This window comes from Myripristis murdjan, chromosome 9 (genome assembly GCF_902150065.1).
Source record: "Myripristis murdjan chromosome 9, fMyrMur1.1, whole genome shotgun sequence".
NCBI classification, from domain to species: Eukaryota; Metazoa; Chordata; class Actinopteri; order Holocentriformes; family Holocentridae; genus Myripristis; species Myripristis murdjan.
Window position 1 is genome coordinate 12,802,669 of NC_043988.1, and position 27,031 is coordinate 12,829,699.

Below are 27,031 nucleotides of genomic sequence, written 5' to 3' on the forward strand. Positions count from 1 at the left end.
AAAGAAACTATTGTGAATATATATCTGTTTTAAAGATAGATTTATTGGATGCAATTTGCTTATCTGCTGCATGGCCTGTAGTGGCTAGACAACGTGCATGGACTTGTCCATAGCTCTGCTCTTATATGCATCTAGTGTGATGGGCAGTTTGTCACACACTCATTGATGTGGTACAAAATGATACAAAGACGAAAATACAAGAAAGCAAACATGATTTTTTTTTATTGAAACAGTTTACTGATAAATGACAGATGGTTGTCAGGAAACTTTCATGTTTAATCTCAAAAAATCATGGGCTAAAAAGTCATACATGGTACTTAACATTGAATAGCAAGAGAATCCATGCTTTGGAGCAGACACTCAATTCACAAAGAAATCAGGCAAAATGCCCTTTTGATTTCAATAAAAAATATTAAATCTTTTTTTTCACTCTATCCATCTTTACATGGTACAGGTTTGTTCACTTTTTAATAATATAAAAACGTTTAATACTGATTGTGAAACACTGGAATTAATTTACAAAACATAATAATAATTATAATATTAATAACAATAACAAACAATAATAACAATAACCATTAGATTTAAAAACAAAAAAAATATATAATGGAGGAAATCAGTCATAGCTGTTGCATCTTGGCCCACACAAACAGCAAAGGTTTTGGAGAAAATACCAATTGGCATTTACACATACCTGACACAGTTACACACAAACACAGTATCAGGTCGTTGAGTATTTCTCATTGCCATTTACAGTGTTATGGGCACAAAGACAAGACACTCGAAGCCATTCATGTGCCTCTGGGGGAATCGCACTCATTGACCAATCAAATCCCTTTCACTGTCAATCAAGTTCGGTGGACCAATAGTGGCCTCAAAAAGTGCCCTGCCTCCAGCACACAGGATAGTAAATGATAGGTAAAAGTATAGGACCATTTAAAGTGTCTCAGCATTTAGAGGAAGGAAAAAATCTGCCAGGTGAAAGAAACTTGTATCCATTGCCAGCAGGTAGTCGGATAGAACGAGCACCAGGGCTACTGCTAGTGGAAATAGTAGGTGAGGGGGCCACTTTCCTGGGGTTGGAGCAATGGTGTCCATTGGAGGAGTTTTTGCTACCTCTATCCAGTGACTGCAGCCCCAGCTCCTGCAGCTCCAGGCTGTCTTGGGTATCACTAGGGGAGCAGTGGCGTGGGGAGAGGTTCAGAAGGCTGAGCACATCCCTGCTGGCAGAGGCAAGGGGTCCAGGAGTGCTATGGATGGCCTTGACAGGACCTAGATGTTGCTGCTGTTGGGCTGCGGCATTAGCCCAGAAGGTCTTCAGATTGTGGATAGCTTGGACCTTCTCATCGATGACCCCTCTTCTTAGTCGGTCCAGGTCTGGGGCATCAGCCGACGTGGAGCAGGCAGAGCCAGTGGAGGAGTAGGACAGGGCGGGGGACGGAGCACTGCCAGCAGGGGACTGGTGGCCAGAACTGGGGGACACGTTACTGGGAGAGCGAGAGATGTGGCCACTGTATGGGGAGCTTGGGTACTTCAACTTGAACTGTGCATGGCTGTCCAGAGTTGGGGAGGGATGGCTGCCATCCTTTTGGGAGGACTCAGAAACTGCAGGGCTATTGTAGCCAGAGCTTATCTTCTGCAAAGAGGACGAGCGGGAAGGAGGTTTGGGTCTTGGGGAAGACTGAGCTCGACCACTTGCACTGCTGCTGGGACGACTGAACGCGCTGGTCTCTGAAGAGCGGAAGGTGCTGCTCCGAGCTGAGGTGCCTCCGCCTGTCCCTCCCTCTGCCCCAGCCCGCTGAAGGCTGCCCACTGCCCGCAGATGACTCTGAGTCTCCTCCAGAATCTTCTGGGCCAGCTCCTGGGGGTCCAGAGGAACAGTCTTCTCTTCCTGAGACTTGACGGTGCTGTCTGTCTCAGTACTGGACTGGTCGGATTCCCCTGTGTCAGAGCTGCTCACCTTGCCAACCTTTTGGAAGGGCGAGTTGGGGCTGGGCACCAGGCAAGTTTTGACAGGAGAGGTGGGGGTGCTGACACTGCCCCTTGATGATACGGATACAGCATAACCTCTCCCTGCTCCTGAACCAGACCCACCAACAACCCCCCTGCCTCCACGATGATGGCGCTGGCTGTGGCCTGGTGGCAGAGGCAGAGAGTCACAGTGGCTTCCCAGTGGCTCACTGCTGATGATCGAAAAACCCTCATATTCCTCCTCCTCCCCACGGGTCCCACCTGTTACAGCAGCTGCCCCGTGTGGAGAAGAGCGACTACGAGGAACATGAGGTTGCTTGTGGGCAGAGTAGTGTGCAGTGGCCCCACTGCGTTGCCGATGACCTAGGAAATCACACTCTGACTTGGAAGCAAAACTCATAGAGGATGCTACAGAGCTAAGGCTGTAGACAGAGATGGCATCAGATGCCAGATTGTCCAGGCAAGGGGGAGAGAAGGGAAGGGTGGAATATCCCATGGGCAGAGGGTTGGACACAGACTGGGCTGATGCCAGAGACTCAAGGGAAGATGAGCTGTCTAGACTCAGGCGCTTGGGTAGTTCTGTAGAGTCTGAAAACAATGAAAAAGATAGCAAAGAATAATGTGTTACATGAAAAACTGCTACAGGAAAGCTGGCTGAATTGTATACAACCTTTGGATAATTCCAAACCATAATCAAGTGTCTGATGATATTAGGAGGATGCCTATGAGCTTGTTTGTTCTTCTTACCAAACAACGCCAGCAGCGACTGGAGAGCAAAGTGCAAGGTGCGACGGTTGGCTAGCTTGCCTGTCTTCAGCACCACCTCTTCTTGGCCTACCTCACACAAGTCAAAGCCTGTACACACATAAAAGAAAAGTAGTTATAACCTGCAAATTTAACAAGTGGTTGTAGCAGTGCATGGGTTGACAGTGGGGGGTTGGAAGGGGGACTGCATGAGTTGTTTATGCTTGTAAATCTTATGATTTGTTTTGACAGGTAACTCACCAAGAGCAGCCAGAAATTCGTGGCATCCTGGCAGTCTCCATAGCTGCACACTAATGGATACCTGAATAGGCAGGAGTGAGAAATCCTGCTCTTTTTCTCCTGTCTGGAGTTGGACTAGCACCTGGTGGAGCTGGGGAGGAAGAAGAAGGGGGACAATACATACGAAAAAGAGGGAGAAGAGGGGGAGATATTAAAAATGTGTAAAGGAACATAACAGATTAATTTTGTTTGTGACAGGATTAATAATTAAAATGTATGTGGGTACTCAAACGATTTTCAGTTTAATAAAAACAAACAATCCAAATGCAACATTATTTCCCTGCTCTGATGGATATTTTCTTCCCATATAACACACTAAAATTCACTAAAATAGCGGGAACCACAACTTGTTGTGGAACCACATGCGTAAAGTTGATTCATATTCTATCGAGTACTCAGTGCAATAGAGCCTATGCTGGCAAGCAGGGCTGAAGGGCCTCAGCTCTCAGATCTCTCTTCTCCTAGTCCTGCGCTGTAGGGGTTTACACGTGCCCTGGGGCCACACTTGCTGGTTTTGTTTGGGGATTACTTGGGCTTGGAACAGAGACACCTTTGTAAAACTGACGTAACTGCTCAGAAAATGGAAACATGCCTCCTCCTCCCTTCACTCTTCATGATTGTGATTGGTTTGTTTTTATATTGTAGTTTTATCCTCCTACCACCTAGAAACAATCCTTTGGCCTGGACTGAACCAGAGTTGTAAATCCTTGAACACTCATAATCTCAAAGATCTAAAACGGCAAGAACTAGTAATTAAAAAAGCAACTATTTGCACAGGTGCAATATAGGAAAGCAAGATGTTAGTGACATAAACGCAGAACATGGGCATTCATGCAGCTCTTATTTATGAATATGACAAAGGGTGGCCTTGCAGAACTTTTAGCAGGAGAGAAGAGGAGTACGATGGGATAGAGTAGAATGGGATAAAGATGTGCAGATATGTCAAGGCACACTTACCATTCCCACCATATTTTTAACAGCCTTCAGACCGGACGTTAGGGGCAGGGGAGAGAGAAAAGGCTTTTACTTGCATGCACACAGGCCATTCACAAAGGGTCAAAGGGTTCAGGTCAATAAGAAGGAAAACAGCAACAAGTAGTGGTTGTGTGTACACATACATTACCCTTACATTACACTTAAATTAGACAACAGTGTCTCATGTCTGAACAGTGTCTGAAGTCACATTACATATGGAATATTTCTATGTTGTGAATGTTGAGGAATAAAAGACTAAGAATAAAAGGAACTAATAATAAAAACAAGTAACAGAAGATAAAACAAGTCAGAGCACTAATGAATTAATAAAATAAAAGATGACAAAATTTCCAGTTAAAATAAATGAGTTCCTCAGACTTGTTTTCACAATTGTGGAAGCCCTAATGTCAGACGCAATCTTTTTTCAGCCTAGACTTTGGAGCAGTAGTGAGGGCCTGGACTGAGAGTATCAGGCTGTACAACAGCTCAAAGGGACTTAAAAAATCAGAGATGTAAGCAGGGACCAGAACAATACATATCGTAAAAATTATCAGCAGAATCTTAAAATCAATCCTGATGCTCATAGCTCATAGAGTAAGTAATGCAAAGAGTAATGTACTCTCTTTTCTTAGTGCTGGTAAGAATACGAGCTGCAGCATTTTGAACAAGTTGATCAGTTGATTGACTTCTTAGGGAGCCCACAGAAAAGAGGACTGCAGTAAATTAATCAACTTGAGACTTGAGAGTTTTTCAGGCAAGAAGGTCGAACTTTGGCAAGGTAAGGCAAGACAATTTGAAACTTTGTCAATATTTCTGAGCTGGTGGAAAGCAGACTTGCAAGACTAGCAAATTTAATGCCTATTGTTTATAATATATGGCCAGCACTGTCATAACATATAACATATTTTCTTATAATTAACTTTCGAGCCAAAAACAATGGCTTCTGCTTCATCATCATTGAGCATTAGAAAATAATATGACATTCAAACCCAAATGCCAAAAAGGCAATGTAACGAGTGTACTGATGGAGGAGAGCTTATTGGGTTGTGCCATCTGTCGATCATGTAAAGCTACATTGTGCTTGTCTGTGAGGCAACAATTACAAAGAGAACAGGGTAGGACCGAAAACAGAGCTCAGTGGGACTCCACGCATAATGGGGACAAGACAGTCATCAAAAGAAATTACAAAGCCCCTTCTTGTAAAATAAGACCAATCTAAAGTGTGCCCCGTTGTTGGAGAGATGGTCAAACAAAAAAGAGTGGTCCACTATTTAAAAAGTGAAACATAATCTAATACTAACTAAATGGTAAAATTCCCATTATCAATGTTCAGGTCATTTCAGTTCGCGATTGTAGCCTCATGCTTTCAGCCACTGCTATAGTGCAATCAGAAACCAGAATGATTTTTTTTATAGCAAGAATGCCTATTTAAGAAAGCAGTCAGCTGAGAGTACGCTATCTGAAACTGTAAAACTGTAGACAGAAATGGGAGATGTTGGTTGTTACATCCAGGTCCAAATTCGTCTTTTTAAGAAGCAGTTGAACCACAGCCTCTCAGAGGCAACAATGTCTGTACTTAAAGAACTGTTAACAATAGTTTAAATGACAAAGGATAAAATGAAAAAAAAAAAAAAAAAAAAACATCTTTCAAGAGTCTGGCTGGCACAACATCTAATGGAGAGGAAGATTTCATACATGCTACCATTTAAGGCAGATCTGTCAAGGAAATGAGGTCAAAGGAGCTCAGCATAGGGGTGGCTGAGACCACTATTGAGACCAGTATTTACAGCATGATGCAACAAAAAGCCATAATCGCCTACTAATTGGATGTTCTTTCAATCTAAGCATGTGATAACCACATGTTACACGTGAACATAGATGAACCTCAGTAGAATAATTCTCTGGTATTACGAGTTAGGGAGCATAACAGAGCTGACTGTGGCCAAGACTTTGTACTTTAAGGACCGCTGGTTGGGCTATAATGCAGCATTTCAATGCAGATTAAGGAGCAGCTTTAGCTGCTAGTGCATTATGGTGCATAATCAGTGCTGATGTAACAAGGTTATGTTATGATTTAATGCTGCAGCTCTATTCTAGCTTGAATCTCACAGTGCAAAGGGCTGTCAAAGAAAGTGGGTGGGACTGCCTTAATAATTCTAAACACTAAATAGCATTGTTCCTTCACATTTTGGGGAAAAACCTAAGTGTATCTAGTGCATTAGATTTAATAATCCAGTAGTAGGTGTTCAGGGTTACAGGGGCCTACCCGGTTGATGAGTTGCTCTCCTGCCTCTGAAGCTGTGATGAGTTTGCACAAAGCCTGGAGAGCTGGGGGCGGTAGACCTGAGGGATGGGATCAAAGGAAGCACCTCATTATTCATGCCCAATGCATGTTCATTATACAGTGGAAACTGCTTAAAGTGATCCTGGTTACAGTGATCAACCGCTTATATGGATCAACTACAAATACTGCCTCACAGTTGTATGCGTCCATCAACCACTCAAGTTGTAGTTTACATCCACATCTGTCCAGACTCATAATATTTGCAGTGAAGACTTAGAGAGAATTTAATAAAAGGTATTAAGTGTAATTTTGGTGAAACAGAAATGATCAATATATTGACATCATGATTCCAGTGAATAATTTCCAGTGAGAAACATGTGGTCACTTAGAGTCTATTTTTACAGAGGAGTGCAGAGGACTGATAGAGAGCTTTGTCACATGGTGCAAAGATAATCACCTGAAGCTCAATAACAGCAAACCCTGAGCTTGTGGTGGATGACCACTGTTCTGGTTGTCATCCAGGGAGAGGAAGCGAAGTGAAAATGCTGAGTTATGGTGTTGAATAATGACCAGAAAAATATCTTTACAGAATATTGTGATATCACAGTGAAGCTGACCTTTGACCTTTTGGATATAAAAAAATCATCACTTCGTCATTTTATCCTCATAGACAGTTGTGTGAAACTTAATTAACGTATGAATTCTTGAGTTATGACCAAAAACATACGAGATCAATAACCTTGACCACCAAAATTTAGTCAGTTAATCTGCACAGACACCACTAGGCATTTGTGTCAATTTTGATAAAATTCCCTCAAGGCGTTCCTGGGATATCACGTTGCTGAGAATGGGATGGACAGACAGACAACTCTGGAAATGTAATGAAAAGCTTGGGACATTATCATTCCTATGCACATGCTGTTTAAATAGAATAATTTGTTTATTGTAATCAAGAAGTCCTCTTACACTGTTCATTTTGGGTCTTTTCATAAATGAAAATATACGGGGAAAAGGACTTAAACCCACAAACCCGTTTCTTAGTTATTTGGTCTATTTACATTACTGTATTTTGTATACAGCACCAAATCAAATCTAAAACTGTTGTGATGTGTCAGGCTGTTTAACCACTGCTTGTTGACAAACTACAAAGCAGGGGCCAGCTTCTCCTGCTGGAGAAAAGCGTCTTTCTTTGGGCAACAAGTGTTGGTTTTTCTGCCACATCCTGCTCCCTGCCCCGGGACAGAATCAACACACCGGCTAAGGTACTGGAGTGGTTTAGACTATATAATTCTCAATTTGATTATGTAATTATTCCAACAGGTAGGAAGGATTGGACTGCAGACAGCAGTCAGGTGGGGTCACCTGTGACACTACAGTGACATGCTTCCAGGGTGTAGGTCTAATATGTGTAATAAAGTGAAATAAATACAGAGGAGAACAAGAGAAAGCCAAACTCCACAGTATATTTTATACACTGTATTATATTTGAATAATACTGTATTTTAATTTGTAATTTGAAAGTGTTTGGATTTTCCAGTCAATAGAAGTCAGTAAATAGCAAAGCTGTCCATTTTATTACTTTATATTCATGCAAGAAATATACCAATATAACAGAGCTGCCTATAATATACAAAATAATATTGATATTTGAATATACCCACATCTTTCATAATCTACAACACTAAACCAGTGAAAGTATTAGATTCACCTGATCTAACTGTGTTACAGAGCTGGTCTCTGGTACATACCCAGTAGTGACTGCAGCGTGGTGCTGCACTGCTGGAGCCTGTCTCCTGGGTCAGCTGTGGGAAAGAAGACAGCAGCAGGGATACCAGTGCCTGCAGAGTCAAGACGGAAGCCAACAGCGGTCAGCAGGGCCTGCCAGCCAGGCACACCCCCCACCTTGTTCTCCACACTTTGCTGGGATGTGTACATGGAGTTGCGCTGGCCGTTCTGGATCCTCTGAAGAGACTTCTCCACCTGCAAACAGCAGTAAGGCATAAGGATTGAATCGTATCATCGTTTCTGTGTTTATTTATGTGTGATGACATGCAAGTGCTTGTGTGTATGTGTATATCTCACCAAGTGGAGTAAAACTCTGAGAGCATCGCGTGCTCGATCGGGATACTGCAGTATCTCAGCCAAAGCCTGACCAATCAGGGATGAGGGGCTGTTGAGCTTCACATCATTGCCAATCAGCATGTACCCTGGGAAGACATAATCACAAAACAAAATGAGCTCAATTAATATTTAGACCCCCAGGCCACAGCTCTTTCTATTTAACTGGAGGTTCATGATGGCATACTAACCATTTTTACTTGTACTATACTTCTTTTAGGGTTAATATATGAGTAAAAGACAGTGTCTCTAACCTGCCCAGTTGGAGGGGTGTGAGTACTGCTTGCTGCTCTGGACAGTCTTCATGGCATCTGCCAGTGCGGCGCTGGCCTTGGTCCCATTGAGCAGGGCCGTATAGAAGGCATGAACAAAAACCTTGGAGGCTGCGACAGGGACGGGCCACAAGGACACCAGAACACACTGAGCCCCAGCGGCCAAGAAGGCTCTGGTCAACCCCACTACACCGTCAGCCGTCACCTTGCTGCTGGACTCCTGGTACGACCTGCAGCCACACAGAGGAACACGTGCATGACTGGATTAGCAGGCTACGTGACAAAACATTTCAGTCTGTTTTACATAAGCATGATGATTTAACGATGTATTGAATGATGTATGCAGAGATCCATGATGATTTTCTCTAAGGTTAAATGTAAATCCAGCAAAAGTACCCCCATGTACTCTGTTCTCCATTCATGGAAATCTCTGCAAAATAATTTAAAAGGTAGCCTCAGTTTTTCAAAACTTCATTTTGACTGGAATTATACTGATTTTCCAATCTTCTTACAATTCAGCATCGACTGGCCTTTCTGGGTTTAAGGTTGGATGGAGATGTTTAAATAGATCTGACTGTATATTGGATAAATAATATTCCAACATGGTGTCAGGCCAAAGACACATCAGTGAACATAATAAACTGTTAAAGAGTGTTGCTTTTATTCATTTTATCTGTGTGAATATACACATAGGAAACTAAAGACAAAGCCTCACTGGATGGAAAAAAAAACACTCAAACACTTAATTGGAGGGGCCTTTTAAAAATGAAGGCTCACATGAGTTTCTCTAATTGACCATGCAGCTGATCTAGCAGTTGGTATGAGACTTTATTTTAATTTTTTTCATTTGATGTAAAGATTTAAAATGGTTAAACTACAGTCATAATGTATAGGCTCTACTATCCCATCTTTACCAGGTACATCACTGTTTCTTGGCTCTATGTAATCCCCTTCAAGTATTAGAAATCCACCCTGAATTCAGCAGGATCAAGATTATCCTGATTTTTTGCATGAAAGCTATCTTAATCTCTGCTTTTAAGTTTTGAAAAAACACAAGAAGAACATTTAGGCTTGATTAAAGGTATGACTGGATTATTACCCTATTCAAAAATCCCAATATGAATAATCAGAATCTCATTTATCTGCTTTGTAAAAGCTAATTTTTAGATTTAACCCAATCCAATTACTGAAATCCTATCAGATTAAAACAACAGATTGATGGAATTAAGGCACAGATCTCTAGTATTAAGTAGCATCTGAAGAAAAAAGAGAACGCCTAAGAAGTATCAACCCCCCCACCCCTCCCGTCCCTTTCAAAACCCTTACTTCTGCTCCCCCCAACCTAAACCCTGTGCTCACTATATCCTGCAAAACAGTAACCTTGCTGTGGAGATGCTCTGTCAAAACCAGTAAAGTGAAATGTGAAACATGATTTGAGTAAAAAGGAAATTCAAGCTTTAGTTTCTTGGATGAAAAATGAAAATGTAGTGATACAAAGAGCTGATAACAGGGGTGGTGGGAAAATAGAACTACATCTCAAAGGCACACTGTCATTCAGACAACCATGAATACTATCAAAGACTCAAGGTGAATCTACCAGATGGATCAGTGCGACATGAACTAAAGACATTTAGAGAGGAGCTAAAGATAACTGCTGAATAAGAGAAGGTGGCATATAGCTTTCTTTACTCTAAAAGTCCAAGGATCCCAATAAGTATTATATTATCAGTAAGGTCAGATATATTTTGAAAAACTAGACACTGTGTTAAAATGTTTGGCCTATGAGCCTGTAGGTATGATAGTGGAGTTGCTATTTAGAGCACTTATGTATTCAACAAAAAAAAAATGATGACTTAAATTTATTAAAGACTGACTTAACTTTATTTCCCTGGCCCTGCCCACTTACCCCAGCACCACCAGTTTGACGGGCAGCCTTAGGTCCAATATATCTGCAGCAGTGAGCAGGAACTCTTGTAGGGGCGGACTGTCACAGATGCTCTCCACATCACTGCTGTCATCCTGCATGTGGAGAGACTCTGGGATGGTGTAGCTGCTTCCAAATGAGCCCTTCCTGCCTCGCCCGCTGCTGCCTCTCCTCCCACCACCGGCGCCTCTCCCTACTGTTCCCACTCCCACACTGGCACCCGCACCACCCGGCACACCCTCTGGGTTGGGTGTGAGCACCAGAGCAGCCAGTTTCCAGGAAATATGGGTAGCAAAGTGGGCGCACTCAGCCTGGGTGAGGGCGCTCATGACCCTCTCCTTGGTGGCAGAGGAGCCGGCCAGGGGTTGGCAGCCCAGCAGCTCAGCCACCATCATGGCCTCCTCCTCTGCGGAGGGCATGGGCCCCCACAGCCAGCGGTCCATCACGGGGGACGGCAGCCGAGGGTTACCCACCACTGCTGCCATGGAGACACCGCCACATGGAACTGGTCCGGCTCGCCGAGCATGAGCCTGAGGGCACAGCAAAAACAGTTCAGTAAACACACTTGTTCAACAATCTAAGGACAGCACCAAACACGGACATTCATAATAAATTTCCTGACATGAGTTTGGCAAAGTACAACAGTGCCAACAGAAATATGCTATTATAATACACATTTCAGTCATCTGAATAAGATGCAAAACCTTAGCGCTGGATCCAAGGCCATGAATGGAGGGCACAGCGATGAGGCTGAAACGCTCATACAGGTATTCATTAGAGGAGCTGCCTTTTAGCAAGGCGAATGGGATGAGGTAAAGTTCTCCCTCCAGCACCATCACCAGCTGCCTGTGTCGGCCAACAGGCCCACTAGAGTGCATCAGGCCCTGAACAAACAAAAGGCTTAGTATGAAAATACAGAAATAGACAAGAATATTTAATGTAAGTGGTGCTTTCTATTTCTCAGGTACATTTTTTTTCTTTCCTGGATATAAGTCCACAAGCAGGCATTGACCCACAGAGGTAGTACTCACCCCCTCCATGGGTGCGATGAGCAAATCATAAAGTGCCCGCAGTGGAGGCTTGCTGAGGTTGCTGGAACGACGAGGCAGGGAAGAGCTACCATCTTTGGCAGGGGACATAGTGTTACTGAACAGGCTGGTCATACTCTGGCAACTCCTGCACATGAACAACACAAAAACAATGCTTAGTTTCACATAACACAGTACATTAGATCTGGCATGTAAACCAGAGAAATATAGCGCTTTGGGTGGTTTACCAAAAGTATTTAGACAATGACACATTCTTTGAATTTGTTCACCAGTTTCAAATGACCTCTTTCTTTCAGATCAGATAGGAAAAGCTAAAAGATTGTATTTGAGATGTCATATGATGAATGTATATGAAATCTATATGGTAGGGAGAGAAAATTAATTACAGTCTGTTTTCACTACATTCATCTACTGGGTCTTTTCCATCTTCAGAAAAAAACCTGAAAAACATCCCAAACCTGTGAATTCATCATCGACTTCAATAAAATTTTACCCGACACCCTCACGGTCATTAGTGGGGAAGTGACAGAAGCTGCGGCGGATTACCTTAGAGTCATAATTGGAATCAAAGCTCTGTGGGCAACTTCAAAAAGGTAAGCCAATACATTTAGCCCTCAGGAATGGAATTTCTCCATTGTGCAGATTTCATTTCAAGGGTTTCATTCTGGAAAACTTCTTTCAAAAATAAAAATATTCTCTTACTTAATATTCTGTCTGTACAGACATCACTAGGCTTATTTTGAGGACATTATATGTTAAGGACTGGAAAACTACTACTTTTGCCATACTGTAAAACATGAGGGCATTAAAGTTGTTTCAGCAAATCTAATGTAGTCACTGTGATATCTTTGCATTTTAATGCATCTCTGCAGTAATGCCTTTCTGAACTGCATGCTGCCTCACATCACTGTGATACATCTACACACAGATCTTGTGCATCAAACCACCCTTTAACATGAAAAAAACCATGTTGCTTGTAATGGACTTTGCAGAAGCGCGGGTAATGTGGCTGACAGGGTCCATATTTAACTTGCTGCATAATGTTACATCAGATATTGCTCCTGGCAAGATGCAGACTCAGCCACAGTACTTCCTGTGGGCTGTGTGGTGGTGATGCCACACTACTGCAGCAGGGAGAGCTTCAGCACGCTCAATTGTACAGGCTCATCTTTCGTTTTCTGACAATGCTCACACGCAGATCAAGTAAGAGGCAGATTGTAATGAACTGTAATGATCTCTCTGTAAACATGCTCTCAATATAATTTGGTGGAAGAATCACAAAGGGGCACTACCACTGTGGTGAGAAAAACATGATGTCAAAATAAAGAAACTCCACTAGATGGCAACATTGCACTGTGACAAGCTGAAGCTGAAGTTCTGAACACTCCCAATGAAACAGAATCACCACCATTCACCAGCAATGCCCTGATATGGACCAACTCGACATGAAAAAATCAGAGCATCTCTCAGTTGAAAAGGAAAATGAAGGGGAAAGAAAGGAAACTGGGATACTCTTTAATACACTGCAAGTGACTGTGTTTTGCAGACCTTTGAGTCTCTGAACCTATGTTGTATTTTAGTGTGCGTCTCTGCTGTGAGACAGGAGTGACAGCTCTCTGCTCAGACAGTGACATGCAGCATACTGAGAACAGTGCTAATGGTGGCCGCGGGGTTTGAAGCCTTTGGTGCTGCAGGCACAGAGGCCCAAGCTTTATGGGCACACTTGTCACTGCTCTCCATCTGCTCCACCAGCCAGAGTGTCTTCCGGGCCTCAGCCAACAGACATCTATCCCGCCCTCCTGGTAGCCCCAGGCCACTGGCTTCCCTCCAGCCTCCCAACACTCTCTGTCTCTCTCTCAGGCCTTGGCATGGGCCGCCATGGGAAAGCAAACAATCGTTTGTTAGCTTGACAGGAGGAATGAGAGAGGAGCCAAGGGATAAGTGAAAAAAGGTGAGTGTCAAGTGTGGAGGGAAATGGTGAAAAGAAAAGAAAAAAAGCAGTGAGGCTGAAGGTGAAGGGTATGTGCTCTTGCTGGGCAGTTTGGGCTGAAGATTAGTGACTTGCTTGTAAGTTAAAGAAGTGGGAATAGAGAGGTGAGACAAAGGTAGACAAGTTAGCTTCTACTCCTCTACTGAGCTCCAACTTTCCATAGTGGCCTCATTTCTTTAGCTGTTACGTAAATGGCTACTTAAAGTGCTGGTGGACTCCTAGAGCTCTTAAGATATACAAGTACCAGCCTGTCAAAATTTACTGTGTGTTTACTGACATCCTCATTGAGGTTCTCAAACAATCTGATTATACAGTACTATCATGGTGCTTACAAAAGTAATCAATTAAAGACTAAAAGGATTAGACCTGAGGTGCCTTTGTGGTTGTCATATTATTACCTTACAGTAGTAATCCGTTGCTACTCTGTGATGTAGATTAGATCTCAGCGTTAAAAACATGGCACCCACAATAACATAAAACAAAGAAATAGAGCACATAGAATTGCAGGTAATATCTTCTGACATGGTGTATATTTTTCTTGTACCAACTTTTAGTTTTTAGTTAAATGTCATTGCAGAATCAGGCTAACAATTTTCTCCTCTAATAGAATAACTCAATTCTCTTAATTGCGGGTAATTGTGGGAATATTGCAGCACTCCTACTCCCAATAGCCTATACCTCACATAGCAAAGGGGCTGCTGAAATATGATTGAGAGGAAAAGCATTACGGGAGAGTGAAATAAAAGAGAGCCCTTGAAAAGCACATTCTTTATCTTAATATCAAACCACAAGATGTATGACTTGAAATGACAATAAGCTTTATGATAGGCTCCTAAGCACGAGAAGCTTTATAATTCAGAGTTTTTTGAGGCCCAAAAGAATGAGCGGATTATTACCGGCAGCCCATTAAAGAGGCTTAATGAGCACCGAGACTCAATTAAAGCTGGAATTACCCTCTCATCAAAGAGCAGCTCAACTGTGGACGAGGACAGGGAAATATGACCCAGACACACACGTGCACACACGCAGACACACAGTATACATTACCAGTAAGCACAGTATCAACACATACTTTGCATAGTATAATTAAGTGATACCTACTGTTGACATTGGTAGACTCACTCCAATCTACACAACTGTAAATCTGCACTGCCAATAGAGACAGACGCTCATATGGGCAAACATATAAACACCTCCTATCCCAGTGTCTATGTCTGACATGCATGCACGCACACACACACACGCACACACACACACACAAGCCATCAGAGTAGGCAGCTGATAAGGGCTTTAACAGCTTGGCTCTACTCAGTCTATTTAATAAGGAGGATTCACATGCTGCCTCTGTGCTGGCTAAACAAAGGAGAAAAGACTCTTTTCACAGATGAGCTACAATGCCCACGAATCTCCTTACCCCAGCAGATATTTTAATCTTTATTGTGGGAAAGTGGGGCAAAGTAGTGCTTGTTGATAAAGGCTATAGCTGGCTCTCAGTGAGGCCTCGCCCTCATTGGATGCAAGCGTGGAGACACACAGGTGCTTTGCAACAGTCTCCTACCTGTTGAAGAGGTTGTTTCTGGACACCATGCGCAGGAAGCCTGTCGGATCAGTGACTGAGTTGAGCTTGTTGTTGAGCTCCTCGAACTGTTGGTCCAACAAATCCCCTGCCTCACTCTCTGTCTCGCTGCTGGAACACCCTCTGCAAGAGAAAGAGAAAAGGACAGGAAGAGAGAGGGAGGGGAGAGAGAGGGTGGCAAGAAAACATAACTTCAATAAAACAGACAATACACAGGCTTGCATTGTTTCTATGCAGATAAATCAAGTGTGCACACTCTCCTCCCCACACTACACACTGTTCAACCCACATACACTTGGCCTAATTTTCCCAGGCTTGGTCCAAGACCCTGATGGTAAGCAGAGTTAAATCCTTTCATTATAATACTGGTGATGCTGATCCAGTTAGTTAGGAGCCCCCCGCCCTCCCATCCAAACCCCAATCGCTATCACCATCACTCCTTTATCCCTCCCTTCATCCCAGGCTCCCTCCTCTATGTTACACCCATATCACATAACTGTGGTGTCAGCTTCATAGCTGCTGATTGTGAACTTGGCACAATGGGAACTCGACTAAAATCCTTGCCATTATCTGTTTCCTCTGAGATTCTTCCTAAAGGGGTCCCTCTGCCCATATACTGTACAGCTCAGATCCATGTGGAATGAAGAGAATATAGTAAGAAAATGGCAGCACAGGGATTTCATTTGTGAATATCTTGTGATCACAAATGCTGCATCTTGCCTCCTTCTATATTCTCCTTTTTTCCACATGTGTATGCTGTCCCCATTCTTCTCCCTCCCCATTCACTTCATTCTTTTTTTTTTTTTTTTTTTTTTTTTGCTCCACTCATTTCTGAGTGCTCCCTCCCCTCTCTCTACTGTGGCGAATGAATGGGCCGGTAAGTGGTGCCATATTGTGCCCATCGAGGCGCGGTGGTGTGTGCTGCTTCCCATTGGAGCAGTAAATGAGCTGGTAATGGGGCAGGAGGGCCAGGTTGCTAGGGTGGTGGAAGCTGGCACTGGGTGGACCAGCTGGGCATCATGGATCACATGCAACTAGAGTTAACTTCAAACTAGCATAAATCTATGGATGTCAATGGGAGATTTCCACTGTCAATATCTCTGTAGCATTTTGGATCTCCTCCTGCAGACTTCCATTGCCTAAATTCCCTATTGCCTATGAAGTCTCTATCCACCATGCTCCTTTGACTTTTACCCCACTGGTTTCACCACCATGTCTCAACCTTTTTCCTTTCTTTTCTTATACTCTCAGGCAACCCCACTCTCTTTTTCTTTCCTTGTCAGACTCGCTGTTTGTTAGGCGGGTTCAACACTCTGGGCATGCAAAAGGCCATTATTCCGTCTCATTTGTTCCCAGTGGGAAGAGAGTGGAGTAGTTTAGGCAGGTAGCAAGTGCAGGCCTGTCATCACGGGGTGCAATGGGCCAGAATAATACCCTTCCACACAAACACACTCTCTGCATGATAAAGTAACCCTTCTGAAGCTACCTACAGGCATAAAAGTGCCCAAGTTTGGTTTAAGTGGTGATGTGTGCTGTTTTTAATTTAGGCAACATCTTTTGTGCTACGCTGCCATTGCTGTGATGTTGTTATACTTCACATCCAGTGACTAGGCTTTCTAACAGTGTGTTCAGTACTGTGCCGTCTTCTTGGATATTCAATGTTGTCAAGCTCAACTGATACATAGGTATTCAGTCAAACATACTGTGATATGTTTCTGCCCCCCACCCTCACAAAGGTCTGAGCCAGAACAAACAAAGGCAGAGACACCCACTGTGTAACTACTGTAGCTGCTGAAACAATTCACGGTGAAATCCTTTGCACATCATCCTAAGTGGTCACAAATTCTCAATTCTACAAAATGAAAAAACAAACAGAAAAAGCAACTGGGACCACAACCTTGGTGTCTTACAGTAAAGAAAGCAAAAAGGGACTGAGCACCCAAAAATTCAACACCATATCATGTGTCAGCTTGTGTCGCTTTCAAAGCTGTGAAGCTGCAAGTTTTATATTGTGAGAAGGTCAGAAGGGGCGAATGGTAAAAAAAATTGTGGTGGTTACTGATAAGAATTTTTATGTATGCAAACTACTTTGCCATGAAGTAACAACAAAAATCTGCTGTTTTCCAATAAGTAAAAGTAAATTTTGACAGAAATATGACATTTATTTTTAAATCTTTCTTTATTGTTTAATAGTTGTACATTATGATATAGTGTCCCACAAGGCGAATAGGATGCTTTTTGCTTCATTGCAATCAATGTGTCTCACCTGCTGTAATACGACTCTACTCCGAGAGCCTCACGGGCGCTGGCAATGTGCTGCTCCAAAGAGGATCCACTGACCAGACCCCCACTTCCTCCTTCCTGAAACTCTGACCCTCCCTCGGACACACCCTCACCCAGGTACACTTCATGAAACTTCAGGATGCCTGTGGAAAGAGATGGGGAAAAGAAAGTGTCGTTGCTTTAGGGTGAGTATGACACAAAAGTTTAATAAAACATTCTCTGTAAGAAACTGTTCCACTTCTTTTCTAATAAGTTCGCATTAAGCACGTACAACAGCACAGCATATGGGATGATTTCACATTGAAAACTGTGAGTCAGGCCACGTGAAGTAGCGCATCTGTGGAGCAAAATGAATAAAACAAATAATGTTCAATAAAAGATAAGAGTTGGCTGCCTGTGCCATCTGCTGCCCGCCACGGGAGCTCAGCTGAGATTCAAAGCGGGAAATCAGAGGGGCGGGGAGGGAGGGGTGACAGCACTGGGAGATGGAGACCAGGATGTGTGCATGTGTGTGTATGTGTGCTGTCATGTGTTGTGCAAGATGAGAAGTAGGATAGGATATGTATGTGTGTGTGGCAGAGTGGAGAGCTGTGTATGTGCAAAAGTGCATGCATGTGTGCCATGTTTTGTTGGAAACAAGTTGGTATGAATACAGCAGAGGAGGAAGGACCACAGAGGCATGGGAAGATTTCTTCTCTATTTTTTGAGAAGAAAGGGGAATTTATTACTATGATTTATGTGTGAAAGAAAATTTTTAGAAACTCCAATGCTATTTGTGAAAATCATTTTTCTTTCCCCTCAGAGATAAAAATCCCCAATTGAAATCTGAAAATCTAAATGCTTCAAAAATGACTTGCAAAGGCAAGAGGGAGTTGGTAGCCTAATGCAGACCCATGGGCATTGTAGCTCTAACCCCTTAGGAAAGGTCTTGTCGTGTCTATTTTTTTCTTTGTCAGCCTGTGGTTGACCTAGGAACGTAATATGTTGCCCCAACAGCTTCAACAGAGAATATTCTCTCTCTCTCTTACCTATCAGCAAGCAGAGCATGATATTGACATTGTGTATGTACAATCAATAAGTGTAGGATTTCCTGGCCATCTGACACATTTTCTACCATAGCTGCTGTGGCAAGAGTGATGATGGGTGACAGTCAGAAAAACAACAGAGAATAGGATTCTAAGGGTTACAAAGATTTTTCAAACGTACAGTAAATATAGATCCCTGGCTGGAATACTGTTTCAGAACTGTGCTAACACTGTGCTGATAACAATGCTCATGTTGTGGAAGCAGAGAGAGACATGGGGAAGAGCATGTTGTCACCAGCATCCCATTGTTTGGACTACATGGAAAAATGAGGATCAGAGCCGGTGGGCGTCCAACTCTGAGGACAAAGCTTCCATTGCAAGATGTTTGATCATGTTGTCTGAAAATTTCCACCATGAGTAAGTGTTGGAGCGGGAGACATCCCTGGCTGAGGGGCAGTCTCACAACTGACCGATTGTATTGCTGGCCATGCCTTCTGGTAGGGAAACCCAGTGGTGGACCGACCATCTGGAGTAGCAGGAGTTTTCTCAGTGGGCCAGTTGACCTTTGGGCTGGCGTAAGTCCAGCAACACCGATGTGATCTTATTTATTTAATTTTTAAATTATGACTATGGGGCTTAAAAAAAACTACAGGCCACAACTTTTATGTAAAAATAAACCAAGAGACTGATTGTGTTGTGCGTACATTTGCAGCTGAGACAATATAATGAAATATCAGAATTTCAAGTTGAGCTCACATGACCGATACAAACGATGTAAGACACACAGGGAAACACTATTGTTATTTTATTTGCTATATAATAGATACTACATCAAACTGAACTGGCGGACTACTACTGACTCATTTTCTGCTAATAGTAATAGCAGCTATAGTAAAATTATAGCAGTGAAAAGTGACTGGTAAAACAGTGAGCAGTGACTGACGAATAAGCACTAGTGACAAATGTTTAGTGACTAATGCATTTTAGGAATTAAATGTCAAAAGCCTGCCATAGATTAAAGCTTTGAGGCTGGGTGCTTATCAAAGAGTTGTTAGATAAGGGAGCACGTTTGCACAGAACAAATTACACCACTAAAGTGGGACAAAAATGAGATCTGTTGATCGTCTCCCTGATGGAATGGACTAATTTCAATAAATACACTGTTTTAAGCTAAAAAAAAATCTTGCAAGTTATTCTTCCACTTAATTTCCTAGTTAAGACAGGGAAGTAGAAATAAGTAGCAAAGAGTAAAAATCTTATGGGGCACTGTATTTCCTCTGTCCTCTCCAATATTTTGAGCCACCAGCTAGGTGATGTGGTTGTGTGTGTGTCTGTGTGTGTGTGTGTCTTTGTGTGTGTGTGTGTGTGTATTCGGATCCATGAGATGGTTCACAAGTTTTACAGTAGTGCAGTAATTGGGGTCTTAGTCCCTTTACTGATTAGTGGCTCTCTGGAACTGGCCCTGTTCATGTGCCAGCTGGGTGGCAGGGCATGCCAGGAAACGACAGACAGGCGATTAGTGAGCAAGTGGCTCCCTCTTAGCCTGGGGTGATATTCAGAGCTTTGAAGATCTCCGGTGGTCCCTCCAGTATTCCTCCCATCCATATGACTAGTGCTGGGGGGTCAAGTTCATCTGGTTGCCTGGGAGCCGGATTTGATCAAATGATCAAGCTTGGTGGGCAGGGGACATGGGTCAGGGCTCTCATTTCCTCTCTTCACAGCAGGGAGCAGAACAGAGCCAAAGAACAACGAACACCGTGCCAGCCGCAGGTGTCACTCCAACACGGGCTGCGGTTCACCCACAGCCTCTGCCATTCTCCTTGGTCACACTGGCATTTCACGACTCATCTAAGCGAGTTGCATCTTAATTCTGGTGCCTGTGTGTCACTGCACATCAATGTGAGTCACTGCACGTCATCACAAGCGAGACAGAAATACAGAAGTGCAAAAGTACGGAAAGGTATTGAAACACATGGCGATTCAAATATGAAAATAAGAAGAAAAACAAAGATGGAGCAAAGTAAAGAAAAAAGGAAGAAACAGGCCGATTGATGTTTTGTTTTTTTTTGTGACTGTAACTCTCCTGTTGGCAAGTGAGAGGATGTTCTTGGTGCTGTTTGGCACTGTCAGTCTCAATTACTATGGTTCATTTGCAGATGCCTTGTGGAGTGAGAGGCGAGGCAGGGGGCAAGCCCAACAGTGGAGTGGCAGGTGGCACTGCCACTTGGTGTTAAAGCTGGCCTTCTTACCCCTGCAGCTGAAACCAGACTGTACGGCCTTTTACGCTTCCTATCCTCCCAGATGAACTGAGCACAAAAAGTGTGTATGCATGTGTGTGTTTGTATTCAGGAGTTTGTGTGTGTGTTCCATAGCTTTTGTTTAGTTGCTAGTTTTCCCTTATAGTGTATATTTTCTCTCTGTGCCCATATCTGTATGTGGTTAATTTGCTGAGATAATTATCTTGTTACTGTCTTGACACACTGATACATGCCTTCATGTATATATCCCAACATGTTGTCCTGTTTCCGGTGCTCTGCTAGATTAATGATGGATTTGATAATGCATACTATGAACTAGGGCTGTCACATGATCAGATTTTCACTACAAAATTATTGTGGCCAAAATAATGCACGATAACAATAATATTGTAACATCTACAGCAAATTTCAATGATAATATTAATATTGATATTAATACTGCTATCAGTTAAATTCATTTGACTGATACAGTTTGTTTATTTTGTGTTTTGTCTCATTTTTGGCAAATGAATTACACTCAAAATAGAGTGTAGGGAGGTGGAGAGAAAGTTTGTAAACATAACTGTACAAGAAGGTTCCAAAACAATTAAACTTAATAGATAGCGAAAAGGCAACCAGATGAACTGATAAACAAAAGACCCACAGTAGTAGCCACGCATGGTGGTAGCTAGCTGGCTAGCTAGTTATTGCATTACGCAGAGCTCCAGACTAACTTTTTTTTCACTGACAAGTAAGTGTAAACCATCCAAAATTCTAAATGCTGTCTTCTTAATTTGTTATTATCATCTATACTGGTTATTTGCATAAAAGTCACACTATTCAAATTAACCAAATCAATAAATAATTGCATTTTTCTTTAAATATTTGCTTTGATTCAAAACAAATTCATGACAATGATAGTTTTAATTATGTACTATAAGCTGCTTAGAATCCCTTTTCTAATATCTATTTTATATTGTTGTGAAAACATCAACAAATTTGTCCTTCATTTACTCTCATTAAATAGTGCAACAGATTGCTGGCATGATCTGGGCAATGATCACTACTGCAGCACAACACTCAGGTGTAGTCAGCCTGTGTGGTGGAAAACTCTGGTTGATGTGCAGCTGATTCAGTTGATAGGCAAATAACAACAGTGATCAAACCCCCGCCTCCCACATTCCCTGGGGCACCCCAGTAGCTCACCGGATAAGAGCACATACCACTTGTTAAGGCTGAGTCCTGATCGCAGCGTCCTGGGTTCAAATCTGACTGCATGTCATCTCCTCTCTCCCCTTCCTTCCCTGTCTTTCTCTACTGTGACTATAAAATAATGCAGAAGTACCAAAAAAATCCTCCTCTCCCCTTTCTAAGAAGTGTCCTGCGGGAGACGTTACTCTGTCCCAAACACATTTTCCTCTATCCCTGGGACAACACCCTTACTCGTGAGCCACAGTCATGTCAGGTGTGTGTGTGTGTGTGCGGCGTTGCAGAAGGCAGACAAAGCAAGAACAGAAACGGATACGATTTGACAGGTGCTGGATTATTTACACCATATTATGTGTATTATTAACATATCAATAATATTATTATTTTTACAGTCAATACCAGTATCTCGTGATGTCCCAACTGTAAAAATATTCTGATGTTTTTAGCCATAAATAACAAATGACAAGGGACAACAGATGAAAACTTTTGAGTTGCTTGTTTATGTGCAATGCCCTTGTTAAATGAACTAAAAATAAATTAATTAATTAATTAAGTACAACAATTTCCACTTTGACTTACCTGCTCCTGGAGCCAGCAGCCAGCTGTACAAGTAGCCAGCGGCCATGGAGAAGTAGAGCACCAGGGCCCTCTGGCTGTTTACGGTGTCCAGGATGTGCTCCACTGTCACTGGGGTATAAGGGTCTGAGTCCTGCTGGCCTGTTTGCCTCTCCACCAGCAGGTCAGCGAAGGCCCGTGTCCGACCCCGCTCGGCTACTGCCAGAGCCTCATCATGGTGGCCTGTGGGGGTTAGAGGTCAACTTTGATTAAGATGTTAATGTCAAAACCTGAGCTTTAAATATAAAAGGACAGAACCTAATGTGAAATCAAATAAACAGCAACAGGGGAGGAAGATACACTGAGTGAGTATGGGCATACCTAGGCTGACAAGGACCCTCTGGAGTGCCTGGTAGCAGGAGGTCTGCAGGTCAAACAGAGACAGCTTGTAGTCGGTGCTGTGCTGGGCCTCATGGCGTATGGTCTCAAAAAGCGCAGATGCCCGGTAGAGCTGAAGACAAAAATAAACAAAGACAACAATCAGATATTTCCTATAAAGTTACACTTTGGTTACTTTTATCACTACAGGACCCAACGGTGCTACCATGTACCTCAATGAGATGACACTATCACTGCCTTACTTACAAGTTTCCTCATTTTTCAACTGGGATCCATGCTAAAAATGTATGGTACTGTATGATATGTTGGATAAAAATGTCCACCAAATGGCTGATGTGTCACTGATTAGGATCTTTGAGGAGGGAGAAAAACTTAAGACCACTAGATGGTAGCATCCCACCTCAGTGGTCAACACTGGAGCAGACCTCCTGCCTTCCAGTGGAGCTTCTCTCACGACAGAGGGGAGGAAGTTGATGCACCACTGAGACCAAACACAAGAAAGCCTCTCCTTACCTTTTATTTGCCCAGACACGGGAAAGGGCAACGAGAAGCTAGACCAATTTCAAGGTTCCTCCTGTAAGCCTGAATAGACAATATCCAAGGAAATAACAAATGCGTGCCTAACCTCAATAGGCTTGTTTTTGTCATTAGACCTTTCTTTTCAGTGCCAGACATTGGATTGGGAGCAGGGAGGGACAGAGGGGAGGTGGAGGGGGCAGACAGCGCGGGTAGAGGTAGAGTGCTGTTCACCAGCCGAGCGATGCTGGGCCAAGAGTGCTGATTCATGGGAGTTGTTATTGATTTCCTATTTCTGCTCCTATGGCAGCCCTTTAACATGACTGAGGTGGCTATAGAGTCAGTCTCGAGGAGGCCGGGCCAACCGAGCGGCTAAAGCACTCACACTGCTGGACTGGGGTTTGAACAAGAGGAAGGGCTACAGTGGAGAAAAGGCTGCTGGTGTGGACAAAATGGATTCTATCAGCTATGTACTGTAGGTTCAGTAACAGTGTGTGTGTGTGTGTGTGTGTGTGTGTGTGTGTGTGTGTGTGTGTGTGTGTGTGTGTGTGTGTGTTGTGCGCATACAATGTATGCATAGCCAGTCTAGTATATCTCAAGGTCATACAGGAAAGTGTGTCAGAGGGAGTGAAGAAGGAGAGTAAAGATCAGCAGAGAATCTGGGAGCTCTGCTGCATTACTGCTAGTAGACGGAGCTCAAAGTCCCAGCTGATTTTGCTGATAGGGCTGTGGGCTGATTGCTGCAGTGCTAGTTTAATCTGTTGGACTCGCAGACATCCCTTCAAGAGTGAAACTAATTTTTCACAGCGCCTTCCCTCTGGCCTGACCTCACCTGGCACAGATGAAAGGAAAACAATCCCAAAAGTGCTGTGTCCGCAATGACTTGCCTGGCTGTGGTACAGGTGAAATCCACTACCTTTCACAGCTGCCAAACATTTAAAAAAGGCTCTGATGTTTAAATATCACTGACACCATATGCTAATTAAAATGTCTCTCATCTGACATGTAAAGAGGATGTCAGCGTCACGTGAAGCTGATAAGGTAAGCACGGCTTAATATACATGCACCTCAGATAACTTGTAAAATATCCCCTGGGAGACTCCCATCCTTTTTGACAGATCATATCAGTAGTAAAAACCGCTTAATCTAGCCCATTCATATCTAAGCAGAATGTATTGATTCATGTATTCTTAGATATAAGTATGATAGACTGCAGATCGTCTCAAAGAGAGTCATCTCTGTTCTTCAAACAGCTGATTAGAGTCAAGACACATCAATGTGTGTGTCACGGTGGAAACTGAGATCACAGCTCTGGTGTTAAAACACAACTGGGTTTAAATGTAGAGAATGAGGAACATGGGGTCAGGCACTCTGATTCCACAACTATGGATGCTTTATGAATTTCAAGTAGGCCAAAAGAGCATAGAAGCCTATACAAATCAGGCTTGAAGTGGGTTGGGGTATTTACCAAGGTCATCTGTAGCAGTAGAGCAGCTCATGAATAATCATCCAATCTATACTCTAAGGACAACAGTGTCCTTTCCCCACCAACAACCCACTCTGGGAGCTACAGGCTGACTGAGAAAACAGCCCAAATATTTCTACGGTGCATGCGGGCAAAGTATTGAATCATGCTGAGGGGCAACAAGCACAAGGGATGTTAACATGTAGTATTGATCTCTAAAAGTCAAGTAAAAGGGAAACATATGTGAGAAACTGTGTTGCATTTGCCTGTTTGGCAGAAAGGTATTTCAAGTTAACAGAACACGCATTCCTTAGTATGACTCATGAACACTGAACCTCTGGTCTAGTCACCACCTTGGCTCAGGCTTTATCCCCCAACTCTTGTTACAGATAATTGCAAACAGACAAAATTACACTGTGAAAAGTATGACGCAGGACACAAAAATAAAGCTATCTGGGTCACACTGCTGTAGTCTGTGAAATGTTTCAGACTAGGTTTTCAAACTGCAAGCAGCAAAATGACATGCCTAGGGACACACAGCACAGCTACTGTTTGTTGACTTGTGCGTGGATGTATACAAGCTAGAAACTCAGTTTAGCAGCAGGAACTTGCTTTAAAATCTTGGGCTGTGGCTGTGTGGACTGTGCTACCAAGTGAAGAGAGATGTTAAAGGGGATGCTCCATGCTTGCCAGGTGGGCAGTGGGGTGGAGAAAAGTGAGTGTGTGTTGACATGAGAAGGCTGGGAGCTCCTGAGACCATGCACATGGATACAAAAAAAAAGCTCCAGTCATCTGTCGCCTGTCTTGAGATGTCAGCATTTACCAGCTCAACAGACTCCGCGGCATATTGCCGGCAGCATGCAGAAGTGTTCAAGCTGCATAGCCACCTCTCTTTCTGCTCTCTCTCCTTATGTGTTCCATCTTGCACCACTAGGGTATCACTTAAAATTTTCCAGACACACTCCATCTCTCTTTTTACATCTAATTCCCTTTCTCACTGCTGTGATCTTTGCCTACTGACAGATGTATGTTTATTAGGAGTCAGTTTTAACTATAAGAGGTGAATTTGCTGGACGGGACCCAGAAGAGGAGAGGAGAGCAGAAGTGAGACGAAACGAGGCGAGGTGAGGAGAGGCGATACTTCACCTGATGTTGGGCTTCCTCCAGATTCCCGCTGGCCCAAAGAGAGAGCCCAAGACGATGGCGGATCTTTGCTTCGTCCTCACGCCGAGCCAGCTGCTCTGCGAGCCGCAGACCTGTCAGAAGGGGAGGAAGAGGGAGCAGATGAGAGTGAGAGAGGGGGTGAGTGAGAGGGAGTCAGAGTAAAAATTATTCAGAGCAGGCAGACTCTTAGGTATCTTTCTGAGTAACAGATGTAAGCATAGCGTGGTACTGATGTTCTGACAGAGAACAGGTTTCGATATTTGGCCTCAGTTGTAAGATATCTCTCACACTGGGACTAAAACACACACATACACACACACACACACACTCTGCCATGGTACGTGGCCGGGAGAGCACTGAACCGGCTGTGTAGTAATCAATGTTAAGGATCAACTGGCTGAGCAAACACACACACATTGAACGCTTCTATAAAAGAAGGTGGATGACTAGCCACACAATGTTATGAAGAAGTCTACAAATATTTGCAAGCCACCCAATACACCAATACACCAATACACCAATACACCATATGCAAACTTACAGAACAAAGCCTGTCGTGTGATACTCTGAGATGCACAGAGACCTTGAGAGCTGTTTTGGAAGCCAAGGGAGCTTTGCATCTGCACGCACATGTGTATCTCTGTGTGTGTGTGTGTGTGTGTGTGTGTGTGTGTGTGTCTTTTCAGTGAGTGTGCCTCTGTCAGATCACCTGGCGAGTGCGCAGTTTGTTTTTCACTTCCAATCCCTCAAGCAGTGAGGCGTATGTCACATCTTTGCATGTGTCCTCAGTCTGCCTGCCGAGTACTTGGTTCTGCCCAATTACTGAGATGAAAATGCCACTCTGCAGAGGGGGAATGATGAAAAAGGACAGCTACTGTGCCACATATCACCCACAAGGTGCTAAATGCATGGCAAGCAGTCTGCGGTTTGAAAATGGCAATTGCTCATGCACAGTCTTGCTTACACTGGTTGTGT

At 43.3% G+C, this 27,031-nt stretch overlaps 1 protein-coding gene across 1 annotated transcript in view; it reads right to left on the reverse strand.

Annotated features, from left to right (window-relative positions):
* Positions 1-195: 195 nt before the first annotated feature.
* Positions 196-27,031, reverse strand: part of LOC115365712 (tetratricopeptide repeat protein 28) — a 179,501-nt gene continuing 152,665 nt past the window's right edge. Inside the window, exons 9-23 of the mRNA XM_030060838.1 lie at positions 26,039-26,148; positions 22,894-23,023; positions 22,537-22,755; positions 17,470-17,629; positions 15,186-15,326; positions 11,620-11,764; positions 11,293-11,472; positions 10,571-11,118; positions 8,647-8,894; positions 8,357-8,481; positions 8,023-8,254; positions 6,257-6,333; positions 2,977-3,106; positions 2,719-2,826; positions 196-2,559 (exon numbers count right to left, since the gene is read on the reverse strand). Coding sequence (XP_029916698.1) covers positions 947-2,559; positions 2,719-2,826; positions 2,977-3,106; positions 6,257-6,333; positions 8,023-8,254; positions 8,357-8,481; positions 8,647-8,894; positions 10,571-11,118; positions 11,293-11,472; positions 11,620-11,764; positions 15,186-15,326; positions 17,470-17,629; positions 22,537-22,755; positions 22,894-23,023; positions 26,039-26,148 — 4,166 coding nt within the window. The 3' untranslated portion in view covers positions 196-946. The remainder of the gene's footprint in view (positions 2,560-2,718; positions 2,827-2,976; positions 3,107-6,256; positions 6,334-8,022; positions 8,255-8,356; positions 8,482-8,646; positions 8,895-10,570; positions 11,119-11,292; positions 11,473-11,619; positions 11,765-15,185; positions 15,327-17,469; positions 17,630-22,536; positions 22,756-22,893; positions 23,024-26,038; positions 26,149-27,031) is intronic.